The 12,445-nt window shown below is 37.0% G+C and overlaps 1 protein-coding gene across 3 annotated transcripts in view; it reads right to left on the minus strand.

Annotated features, from left to right (window-relative positions):
* The window catches only part of LOC5577780 (ATP-binding cassette sub-family G member 1), a 180,668-nt gene that overhangs the window by 52,670 nt on the left and 115,553 nt on the right, over positions 1-12,445 (minus strand). Inside the window, exon 3 of one of the 3 annotated variants that reach the window (XM_021845072.1) lies at positions 5,212-5,302. The exons of the other annotated variants lie outside the window; for them this stretch is intronic. Within the exon in view, the coding sequence (XP_021700764.1) occupies positions 5,212-5,245 (34 nt within the window). The 5' untranslated portion in view covers positions 5,246-5,302. The remainder of the gene's footprint in view (positions 1-5,211; positions 5,303-12,445) is intronic. 3 annotated transcript variants of the gene reach the window in all.

A 12,445-nucleotide genomic window follows, 5' to 3' on the forward strand; every position in this document is an offset into this window, starting at 1 on the left:
CACTGACTCAAAAACGCATTTATATGATTTTTATTAGGAGCCTTCCTTAGCCGAGTGGTTAGAGTCCACGGCTACAAAGCAAAGCCATGCTGAAGGTGTCTGGATTCGAATCCCGTTCGGTCCAGGATCTTTTTGTAATGGCAATTTCTTTGACTTCCCTGGGCATAGAGTATCATCGTACCTGCCACACGATATAGGAATGCGAAAATGGCAATTTTGGCAAAGAATGCTCTCAGTTAATAACTGTGGAAGTGCTCATAAGAACACTAAGCTGAGAAGCAGGCTCTGTCCCAGTGAGGACGTTAATGCCAAGAAAAAGAAGATGATTCTGATTAGAAAACCTTTGAAAACTTTTATGAATATCTTACTTAACTTACCAGTACTTATACCTTACCTTTTATAATAAGTTCATTGTGATAATGTGTTTCCACATAAGGTATGATCTAAAGAGTTCATATTCATATACACTCCCGTGCATAAGTTTGGGTTCACCCCCTAAAAAACATGCAAAAGTGTTCAGTTCATATCTCTGTGATAACACGTCCAATTCAAACTCTTTAAGCCGCATTCGAAAGGCAAAGAGTCATTCTTACTTCGTATGTATTTTTCCAAAACATTCTTTGAACTTTGTATACTAAATTTGTACTTAAAATTGTGACATTTTTCAAAAATCACACTGAAAAAACATATCTAATTTCCTCAGCATTGGATCGACCATAATTTTAAAACAAGGTGTCTTTAGAATCGTAATCTTATATTCTTTGAAGAGCACTCATGATTTTTTTTGCGGAAAAATCTGGAAAGTATTCAAAATCAATGAAACAGTCAGTCAAGTCATCGTGCAAAAGTTTAGGTTCACCCCTCAGTTAGGGTTCACCTGAACTTACTTAAATCTGTGAAATCTCAAACCAATCATGTACGCGCCATTATTTGCGCTCAAAAAAGCTTTAAACTATAAATGATGTGCATGTGGCTCAGGTGAACCCAAACTTTTGCACGATTTGCATCATACTGAGGAGTGAACCCAAACTTTTGCACGATGACTTGACTGACTGTTTCATTGATTTTGAATACTTTCCAGATTTTTCCGCCAAAATTTCGTGGGGTCTCTTCAAAGAATATAAAAAAATTGATTTAAAATTTTGTTCGACCCAATGCTAAGGAAATTAGACACGATTTTTCAGTGTGTTTTTTGAAAAATGCTACAACTTCAAGTATAAATTTAGTATACAAAATTAAAAATATGTTTTTAGAAAAATACATGCGAAGTAAGAATAACTCTTTGCCTTTCGAATGCGGCTTAAAGAGGTTTAATTGGACGTGTATATTACAGCCATATCTCGTTAATTTGTAACCTCTGTTTAACATACAGAAATCCAGGGTGAAATTGATCAGTTTTTCTATAATTCTTTAGATTTTTTAATTACAAATGTTACAAGTTTTATATTAAAAAAAAACAAGTACAGGGCTTGTACCTTTATACTTGTATTTTGTATCGTGAAATTTTTAAGCATGTTTAAAAAAATGTATATAAGGTGATTTTTAGTTGAGCTGATTTGGGGCAACATTCCAATTAACATTTAGTACAAATATTCTTACCTATGTGATAGGTCACAATCCAGATTTGTTTTTTTTTTGTATATTTTTCTTTTTCATATATGTTTCTCTTACTGCTGTATCATCAAGTCCTATAAAAAAGATAGGCAGGCCCAGGAAATGACCTTTCTCGGTAACAAAGAAACAGTTCAAATCGTCCGATATTTTAGATTTTTGAAAAATCCTCAGGTACAAAGTTAAAAAGGAAATCGCAAGTGGAAGACATCTGTATTTCACCACATCTCAAATAGGAAGTGGTAACAGGCTTGATAATGCTCCTCAACATCATTAGAGTTCAGTGAAATACTCTAGAGCAGCGTGCTGCCTTTGCTTCTTTGCGAGGGAGCATTTTTTCGCTGAGCAGAGAGGCAACGAAAAATGAACGAGGAAGATGCAGCGCAAAACACAACAGAGTGAATTTCCATCAAAAAAGGGTGCTCTCACAACTCCCCGAGGACTGTTTGTTCGGGCGGCAGACTCAAGAGTTCTTTTGAAGTGTGAGTAAAGGTGAGCATGGCTTAAGGACAAAAGGTCGAAAGACAAAAGGTCGAAAGGACAAAAGGTCGAAAGACAAAAAATCGAATGGACAAAAGGTCGAAAATGATTTGCATGATGGGAAATTTTTCCTTCTTTGAAGAAAGATATTCGACCTTTTGTCCCTTCTTTTTTGTTCTTCGATCTTTTGTCCTTTCGACCTTTTGTCTTTCGACGTTCTGTCCTTTCGACCTTTTGTCTTTCGACCTTTTGTCATAGATTCGGTGAGCATCGCAGCAAGAGAGAGAATACAGTCAGGTCTCCTATTAGACACATGGTTGGGGGCGTAATAGGAATCTGCGTTATAAGAGACCCAGGGCTTATGGGATTTCATCACTTTGGGGGTGTTGTTGAATATCTCGTATGCCAAAAGAGATAGCACAGAACTGTCTTCGGCGAAGTTTCAGTGCTAAGTACGATCTACCTTTAGGAGTTGAGGATCATCCTTTTAGTTGAGAACTTGGCCGGTAGGGGCGCTTTTTCTGATTTGCACTATATGAACCATGAGGGATAAGAATGCACAATTTTGTAACATATGATATATCTAGATCCTGATGTTTTGGAAGGTTGGTGTCTTCGGAAGAGTTGTTCAGTAGCTCAAGGGCTGACATGCGGTGGTCATTCTGATACGGAATTACGCCACCAGGCGGCGCTAGTGGGCATGGCATTTTTGTTTTGCGCATAGCTCAGTTGCCTGACCACTTAGAAAGATGGCGTCTTCGGCAAAGTTGCTCAGTATCACAAGGTCTAACATTATTTGAGCCAAAAGTTTCGAAATTTTGTCAGTAGGTGGCGCTAGTGAGCAAATAATTTTTGTTCCGCGGATAGCTCAGTAGCTTGACCACTTAGAAAGATGGCGTCTTCGGCAAAGTTGCTCAGTATCACAAGGGTTAACAATATTTGAGCCGAAAGTTTCGAAATTTTGCCACTAGGCCGCGCTAGTGAGCAAATAATTTCTGTTTCGCGGATAGCTCAGTAGCCTGACCCCTTAGAAAGATGGCGTCTTCGGCAAAGTTGCTCAGTATCACAAGGGTTAACATTATTTGAGCCGAAAGTTTCGAAATTTTGCCACTAGGCGGCGTTAATGAGCAAAGAATTTTTGTTTTGCAGATAGCTCAGTTGCCTGACCACTTAGAAAGATGGCGTCTTCGGCAAAGTTGCTCAGTATCACAAGGTCTAACATTATTTGAGCCGGAAGTTTCGACATTTTGCTACTAGTCGGCGCTAGTCAGCAATGAATTTTTGTTTCGCGGATAGCCCAGTAGCCTGACCAAAGTTGTTCATTATGATAAGGGCTATCGATTTTCCTCGCATTGGCACGTTTAAATAAAAGTGCCTAGAGAAAAATACAAACATTATATTTTACAATCGGATAAAAGTGTGGCTAGTATCCTAGTATTTTCGACGGATTGGGCGAAATTTTGGTCAATTATTTGATATGAGAAAGAGTGAGGATCCGTTTACTACTCTGACCTTGTGATGGCAACTCAAATTTACTACAAAGTGGCCAATTTGTATCAAAACATCTGTGCCAAGCTTAAGAGAGTGCATTTTTGTGAACTATTATGTTTGTTCTCTATTTTTAGAATTCGGTTCTTCCGGACATTAAGTCCCTGTGGCCTCATCCGGAACATTCTTAACGCTTCAAATAAATAAAAGTTACTTGGCATGTAGCTCTTTTTTTAACCGATCTGACCCAGTGAAACACCGCAATAATTCCGGCCACAGGGACATTTCCGAGTTCCTCTGGCCACCTTTAGAAACTAGATATGTGTACGAGTATACTGATAAAAACTCTTTGGATCGCCAGAAATAATAAGAAGAAAAATAAGAAAATATATGTCGGTTTTGGATTATCCATTTGAACCAAGATTACATAGTTGAATGATAAAAATAGCTTTCATCTAAACTTTGCATAATGATAGGTCATTACTGCATTATTGACATACAAGCTAAAAGAAATTCTATTCTGACCAAACTGCCCAGTCATTACTGCATACTTCACATACAACCCAAAAATATCTTCACCGACCAAATTGTATATTTGCATAGAAACTCAAACAAATAAGAAGACTACTTACCACCATGAGTTTCATATTTGCGTACTTCTGTTTACCCCTTGTTCCTCGTCGGACCCACTCGAACAGGTAGGTATGATTTGTTAAACCGTAATTGAGTGATGTCTTGAGTAATGCGCAAACATATCGTGTAGGTACCTACCTACAGAACATAGCTAATCTGTCAGTGGAAGGATGAGTCAACAGGGAACAGTAAGAACTGTGTAGTGGGCGAAAATGCTAATATCTCTTGGAAGTAGGTATCTCAATAGGTGTCATTAGCGAAGTTTTGAATAGAGGCGATTTGTATAGAAAGAACAAATTAAAAACACATTTTACCATTAATATCTCTTCAAAATACGTATGTCTACTATAAATGACCAAAAATTATGTAACGCTTGATGGGGGAACGAAGAGAGTAGACAAAAGTGTTACGGCTTATACAAAAATTCAAAAAATATTATCCAAAAAGCGTTCCGGAGGGAATAGGGGGTCAAAAATTTCGAATCTTAATAGTACAATCTATTTTGGAGCGATTTCATTTAAAATGAGAAATTTTATCATAAAGGGCAAAGATTGTCTGACCCAAAAGGACTACTACTACAGTCACGAGGTTCTGTTCTGAGATTTTAAGAACTCGAATGCCTCAAAATCATTATGCTATAAATTGTGCTTTCAATTATCATGGAAATATTTAACAGATAAAATCTTCATTCGCAATAACGACTATATATCGATTGACAACAATGAAGTAGATTCAATTCACGACAAACAAGTAGCACGTAGTAACACGCTGTTCAACAACCGAAGATAATCGTCCACGATAGTTTTAATAATTGACCCAAATGTGTCGCAGGTCACGTCGGGTTTTTTTTCTCAGCTTGAGGCATTGCCCTATCGTCTTGTTTCCTCTGCTGAGTTCTACACTAGCCTTACAACAATTAGTTGAAACTGTGGCGAAGTCACTCGGATGCCCTAGCGATCGTATTCTGGTTTGCTCTGTGGTATCGTTATAATTACTCACGTGTGGATTCCTTCGTCGGCCCGTATGAGCTCATCGGCTATGGATTTACTTTGCGAGTGCAATGAAAACGTGATCAATGTCAAGGGTGTACCTGAAAAAAGAAAAGAAAATCAGTTGGTTTTAAATGACACGTAGTAGTGTGATAATAGTTCTAAGCTATTTTTAGACTGTCTCATATGTCGTAGTAATGCCTTCTTCAATAGGTCAACTTATTCTCATAATATGAATTATATTTATTGCCTCTGAGCTCAAAATCTTGCACAAAACAACTTAACTCATAAGCACAAATATGTGCTTGCTAAGACTCCATTACAAGGCCATATCGTTACATTATAAACAGAACCACTGTTTAAACTCATCCAAGAACTGCTTCAGAAACAAGGTTTCAGATCAACAGGCTTAACCCAAGATCTCTCGAAGGCCTTACAAATATGTATCGCTGTGCAAGCACACCAAAATATGTTCTGACAGTTTTAAAGAGCTATGACTGTTGAATGTTGTCCAGAAATTTTTTGAATTAAAGGTCATCTAATTTACAAGTGTGACTAATGATATGATACATTGGATGCTTATGAACAAAATAAAAATCCACATGTGCTAATTCAATTAAGTGCTGAATCTAACAATATTGTCTAAGATTATTCAGTGAAGCCCATTAGATCAACAAGCGTGACCAGTAACCTCTTGGGCCCGTAACACGGGTAGATCACCTTTTCGTGGCGCGTTGCGGGGTGAGTTCTATCAAATTGTACTCTTGTAGTAGCTGTTCTTGTTAATATTTATATGTTACGGTCGGAAGAGTCCTAGATGATGATGGGGTCAAAATGGAATAATAATTCATTCACTATCTGAGGCTGCAGGAAAACCAGTTCTTTTCTAGGCTGACTGCTTATACTTAGATATCTAGGAGGAAACCAATTCCTAATCAAAGGAGTAGCGGTCCACCAACCATATAAAATCAACTAAATTGCCTAATGCGATGGAATTTGCTCACAGTAGAAAAACAACTGTGGATTTTATAAGTATCAATTTGATACTACGGTAGAGAACCAGCGGAAAAGTGCGCATCGTACTCTCGTACTGTGCGTAAACATTTTTTTTCTGCTCTCGGACGTTTTGAAAATTACTTAACACATAGTACTTCTTAGTGCTAAGTGCGAATCGTACCTTCGTGCTGTACACTAATCCTCTTTGACCTTGGAAGTTTTTTAAAATCTACCTAAACAATAAAAAAGTACTTCTTCTTCTCTTCTTCTTCTTTCTGGCGTTACGTCCCAACTGGGACAAAGCCTGTTTCTCAGATTAGTATTCTTATGAGCACTTCCACAGTTATTAACTGAGAGCTTTCTTTGCCGATTGACCATTTTTGCATGTGTATATCGTGTGGCAGGTACGATGATACTCTATGCCCTGGGAATCGAGAAAATTTCCTTTACGAAAAGACCAGCGGGATTCGAACCCACGATCCTCAGCATGGTCATGCTGAATAGCTGCGCGTTTACCGCTACGGCTATCTGGGCCCTTCTCTGGGCCCTGGGTACTTCTCAGTGCTTAAATAAAAACCGGTACTTTTCAGTACTATTTTTCTACTATTGATCCCTTTACGATTTGGAGTGTTATTTGATCCTTCGACCTGGTTGCTTGCTCCTGCGGGGGCGTGCGACGAGGGCAGGATCAAACATGTCGCGCGTCGTTTGCGAACCAAGGTGGAATAGTATCGCGGATCGCGTTAGTAGTGTTTGATCCTTTGATCTTGTCGCTTGCTCCTGTGGGGCGAGCGACGAACACTTGTTCGGCGTTCAATGCTTTTATCGAGTAATATCGCGAATCCGGTTAGGCACATTAATTTCAAATTATATATTTATCGTTTACCAAAACGAATCTTTTACCCAAACTTTTCCCAAATCCAAATTCCCAGTGTCTACTTGTGGAAGTGCAGAGGACTCCTCGGCTTCCGTAAAGCAAGTAACACGTCAACATTTCCCTCCCATCCCTAAATTGACCTGCATTCGGACGCAGCCGGCGTCGTTATTGTTTGTTATAATAATGAGAGCACCAGTACTTACACACTGGGGATGCTACTGATCCCGAGTAGTGTCTGTTGGTTCCCTGTGTAAGTACAGCTGTTCTTGCAATAACGGAGTAGCATCTGCGGGCGGTCAATCATGCTCATGCTCATGCTTATTGATCCCTTTACGATCCTTGTTTGGATCCGTGCTTTCGATTTTTCGTTGGACCCGTTGGCGAAAGCTAAGGGGGTGAACCATTTCGCATGACGTTTCGCATACGGACGTTTGGTATAATGGATGTTTCGCATAAAGCAGTTTCATACAAGAACAGGTAGCATTTTAAAGAAGGTATATAATTTTGATTATGCCAAATGTCCATTATGCCAAACGTCCGAATGCGAAACGTCCTTATGGAAAACGTCTTTATGCGAAATGTCCCACCCCCCGAAAGCTAACGGTGGTAATCCTTCTTGGACACCGTCTTGGAAAAAAAAACCTCTCGAAGGACACGTCTTCATTCGTTCATTCACTAAACATGGTTGCAACTACATACAAACGGAAGGGTGAATCTCTAAATTCGCAACTTCTTTCCAAAAATTTGAGGTTTAAAACTGTCACTAAACGTGGCAAGAATGGAAGAAAGGACGTTTCTCCGGAATGCGAACTTTCTTCCAAGGGTGAAATGGATAATGTTGATAATTGCATCGAATTGAGCAATCAGTTCGATGCTCTAGACAAATTTTCCGAACACCAAATCGAAGTAGCCTAGGGTTGCTAGTACCGACCCCTTTTGACCAGTACCGGTTTTACGGTACTCTAACTCTCAGTGCCGGTAGTACCGGTTAAATACCGGTACTGGAAGATTTTCTTTGCAATAAATATAAAGGATACAGTATTACACAAAAAAACACATTTTTTTCTAGGTCGTCAATTAATACATGTTTGTTGAAGCTTATTATTCATTTTTGTACATTAAAACACTGACATAAAATGGTCCTAATATAGTAACGAGTAGACCGTTCTAACTCATGAAATAAACTAATATATGAGTTTAAATACAAGTTTTGTCTTGTATGGTGGACCACATTCATTCAAAGCTATCCTTCAACCATCCACAGTTGTCCGTTTTATATAATATTCGAAAAATTTGCGGATGTCATGTGTGATATTTTATGTGGGTCGAAAAATCGTGCATAATCAATGGTTTATAGACGATTTTGATGTTATCACCGTGATTTTCATTCAAAAAGTTTGATTTAAAAATACAAAGCATGTTCCAAGTTCAATGTTTAACTGCCATACGTGTGCGTATTTCTGTAACAACATTTTCAGACATCAGTTTTCTGGACCTATCCGTAAGTTGCTCAAAGTTTCGTCCATACATCGTGAAGTGTTAATAAATATTTCGCTTTTAACTTGAGAGACTCGTAATTCAAGAATTAGTCCGAACAATTTTTATCAATCTTTGTACCATAATTGAAGCACCTTTAAATGCTTCCATATCCTGAAACCCAGTTGTCCAGAAAACTTAATATTCACCATCATTTGTATTTGATAATCGATAATTCGTATTTTTAACGTTTTTTTTTACACGGAGATACACCATCTCTAGTGCTGAAAAGGTGATAGTAAGAATAAGCCTTTTTATAATACGTTCCTTGATCGCCTAAGAAGTTCGACATCAACAAACTTGACCAAATCTACGTTCAATTTATTGTGAAAAAATTTATTGATTCAAACAATTATTACATTTTTCATCAGTACCAAAAAGACTGGCACTGAGTGCTTCCCAGTACCGGTATTTCGGTACCAGAAATTGGCCGGTAATACCTGTACTTTCGGCACCGGTACTCCCAGTACCAAAACCCTACACAGGTTGCTCTTATTTACTGAATTTCTCCTTCCTATTGTTCAGCTAGCGTGGTAGTGTGGTTAAGGTGTTCGCGCTCTGAAAACGTTTTTGGTCATGGACATAGATTCAAATCCCGTCGATTGCAACAATTTTCGTTTTGTAATAATTATTATCGCGATAAGTTTAGAGCCGATAAAGTTGGATCAGTAAAAATGATCGGATCGATCTTAACTTATCGTCAGTACTATTATCAGCAGTTCACGATAACTATTTCTCGCAGATACAGGCGGCAACGAATTGTCGGGTTGCGTGAAAAATGACCATATTCGTCTAATTTCCGCGATAATTTCATTCACTTATATTTTACCTGCTTATAAGAGAAAAAAAACGCTTTCAATTTACTTAACCTAACTAAACCTAAATATATTAGGGATTAATTGTTGCAATAGAAGATTGTCTAAAATAATTGATTATTTTATTTGTCATTTGTTTGAATGTTTCAACATTGGATATTCTATGTAACCCATTGGTACTACCGGGTATTCCCGCACGGTGTGCTGAAACACAAATATTATCGAACTTACATTAACCTCCGATCTTTTTTCACTAAAACTTAGCCTTGGTAGGCAATAAAAGCTTGCCACATATTAAAAAATCTTTCATCGGCAAAAAAAATTAAAAAAAGTCGATTTTTGTGATTTTGACCTTTTCTCATATGGGGCGATCCATTAATTACGTAAGGGTTTATGGGGGGAGGGGGGGTCTGCGTTTTTTTACTTGCCATACAATTTATTTTTCATTTTCATACAAAAAATTTTACCATGGGGAGAGGGGCAGAGTTGATTAATATCGATCATATCAGCTAATGGCTGATGGTCTAAAACTATCACTATCACTTGCGAGCTATCAATATCACTTTGATTTGACAACCAACAGCAGTGATGCGACATCGCACTCTAGATCATAATCACTGCGGAATGAGTGATCACGTGGTAATTATCCATGATATTATTATTTTTCTGTGACCAACAAATAGTTTCAATCCATCTAATTGTATTGTACTGTAAAAAATATCGTACTGATAAATTACCATTTTGACTGATTAATTTAAGGCTAAACAGAATCCATCAGTGATATCCATAGTCTAGCGCCATCAATGCACTTGTGATGGAGTAAACAACATGATGTTGATGTGATATAGATTGATCCGAATTGTCCGCAGTCGGCCTGTACAAATCAGCAAATTTTAAGCGTTGATAGTGACAGCGAGCAACTCTGGGGGGGTTGAAAACCCCTGAAAATTGTCTTACGTAATTAATGGACAGCCCCTATATGGGTACCGTTTTGATTCAAATTCCGGACACTCTACTTTGTATGGGAAAGATTTCACTCGAAATGTTTCAAAATGGGCCGTCAAAAAGTTCCCAATTTGAAAGATGATTTTTATAAACATGTTACATAGCAATCCATGAAAATTACAATGTTCAACTAGTTTTGACGTCTTTCTAACGGATTAGTGCATTTAGTTAATGATTCGACTATTCTAATTGTGTTTTTCATGAGCTGTCCGGAATTCGAATCAATGTGTCCGGAATATGAAGCAAAAGTGTGGTTGTGTCCGGAATAAAAATCATGAAGAGGCCGAACATTTTTGTTGATTAAAGTGAATTAAAGCTGTGGAATCCAAATCTTCACCCAGCATTCGAAATTTAAGTGTTTGCAAGGCCTGATTACGCTAAAGTTGTATAGGGAACGATTAAATTTATATATGTTTCGATTAGTTGAAGTTCACTGAAGCCTTAAGTGTCCGTAATATGAATCAAAACGGTACATAGGAGAATATCAGAGCTACACTAATTTTTAAAAAAATTCAACTGGTTATAGACCAATTTGACATATCTTTAATGCAAACAAATTATCAGTTACAACAAATTAAGCTTTATTTCTTTCTGCACTCACACAATATGACCAGCCCATCGTGGTATGCCGTTTTTATCTATTTCACTTATTGACATAACCTTATACAAATTTAGAGTAAACATACTATAATTCTATGTCCCTCTGCTCTGTTAGAATTTGGTATCGCGTTTTCAGTCTTGAATGAATTACTACTTGTTGTTTACAATTTTTATTTTTTTTTTTTTTTTGAAAGAGTGGAAGATAAAGAAAGATTTTTGCGCAGAGCTCTAAATGATATTTTTTTTAAACTAGAGTTACAAATATTGTAAAACGTTAACATAATATATAAGTAAAACATATACAGAAAATATAAGTGTATTCTGTATAAAATACAAAAATGTGAGATTTCAAAACAATCTATGATATTCTGATGATATATTCGTAACAAAATTATACAGTATTTGTAAAGTTTTTGTGTTTGTTTTGCAAACTGTGCCCTTCATAACGGTTAAATCGTGGGGGATAACGTCGGATCGATTTGCTATCTTCGTCTCATTTATTCTTCATCTTATCACAAATGATTGTGGCGAAGACACCGTGTTGATCCGACGTAACCCCGCTCTTTTATTTGAAATCAGGCGCATATGATGCAAAATTTAATTTTGAAAATATTTTGAAAACAATCAGTTTTACCGAAAAATGATGTTCTGCAAATTTATGTGTCTTATCAAATTGTACATTTTTGCAGAAGGACATATTGCTCTAAATGTTTTCATTTAAAAATTATTTTTACTTTAAAATTTTGTTATTTTTATCAAAATTTGAGATTTGCGATAACTTAAAAGTTCGTTAATGAAAAACTATGAATTTCTAGCCTAGCAAATTTGAGGTTACTTTCAAGCTGCGGTGAAAATTTCAGGTCAATCGGACAACTAGAAACCGAGATATAAGACTCCAAACTTGATCATTTTGTATGGAAAAACGGCCAATGCGTACTTTATTCTGTCCAGTACTGTATATAGTGCCGCATATAGCACATGTGCCTCCATTTCTGGGATTTTATTTTATGATTGGAAATCTCTGCCTCATATACAGTTGACTCTCCACAACTCGATATCCATAACACGGTATACTCTGTAACTCGATGGATTTTTCGGTCCCTTCAAATTTCCATACAGCGTGCTCTCCATAAGTCAATATTTTATAACTCGATATCTCCACTAGGCAATGTCACGTGAGAGGTAAATTTCTCTCCATAACTTGATCTTTTTTAAATGCCTCTTATTTGGGGAAACTTGGCCTAATTCTTGTTTGGAGGTGACTAAATACTTGCGAGTTCTAATAAATGTAAAAAAACATGAGAGTAAAGAAAAATATTTTCAGTTGAATTAACGTAATTTTTCGAGCATTCCGATTTTTTTTCAAATTATAGTTTGTAAAATACTATTAACAAGATAAAATTGCTTTACTACAG

The sequence above is a fragment of the Aedes aegypti genome, chromosome 2, assembly GCF_002204515.2.
Source record: "Aedes aegypti strain LVP_AGWG chromosome 2, AaegL5.0 Primary Assembly, whole genome shotgun sequence".
NCBI classification, from domain to species: Eukaryota; Metazoa; Arthropoda; class Insecta; order Diptera; family Culicidae; genus Aedes; species Aedes aegypti.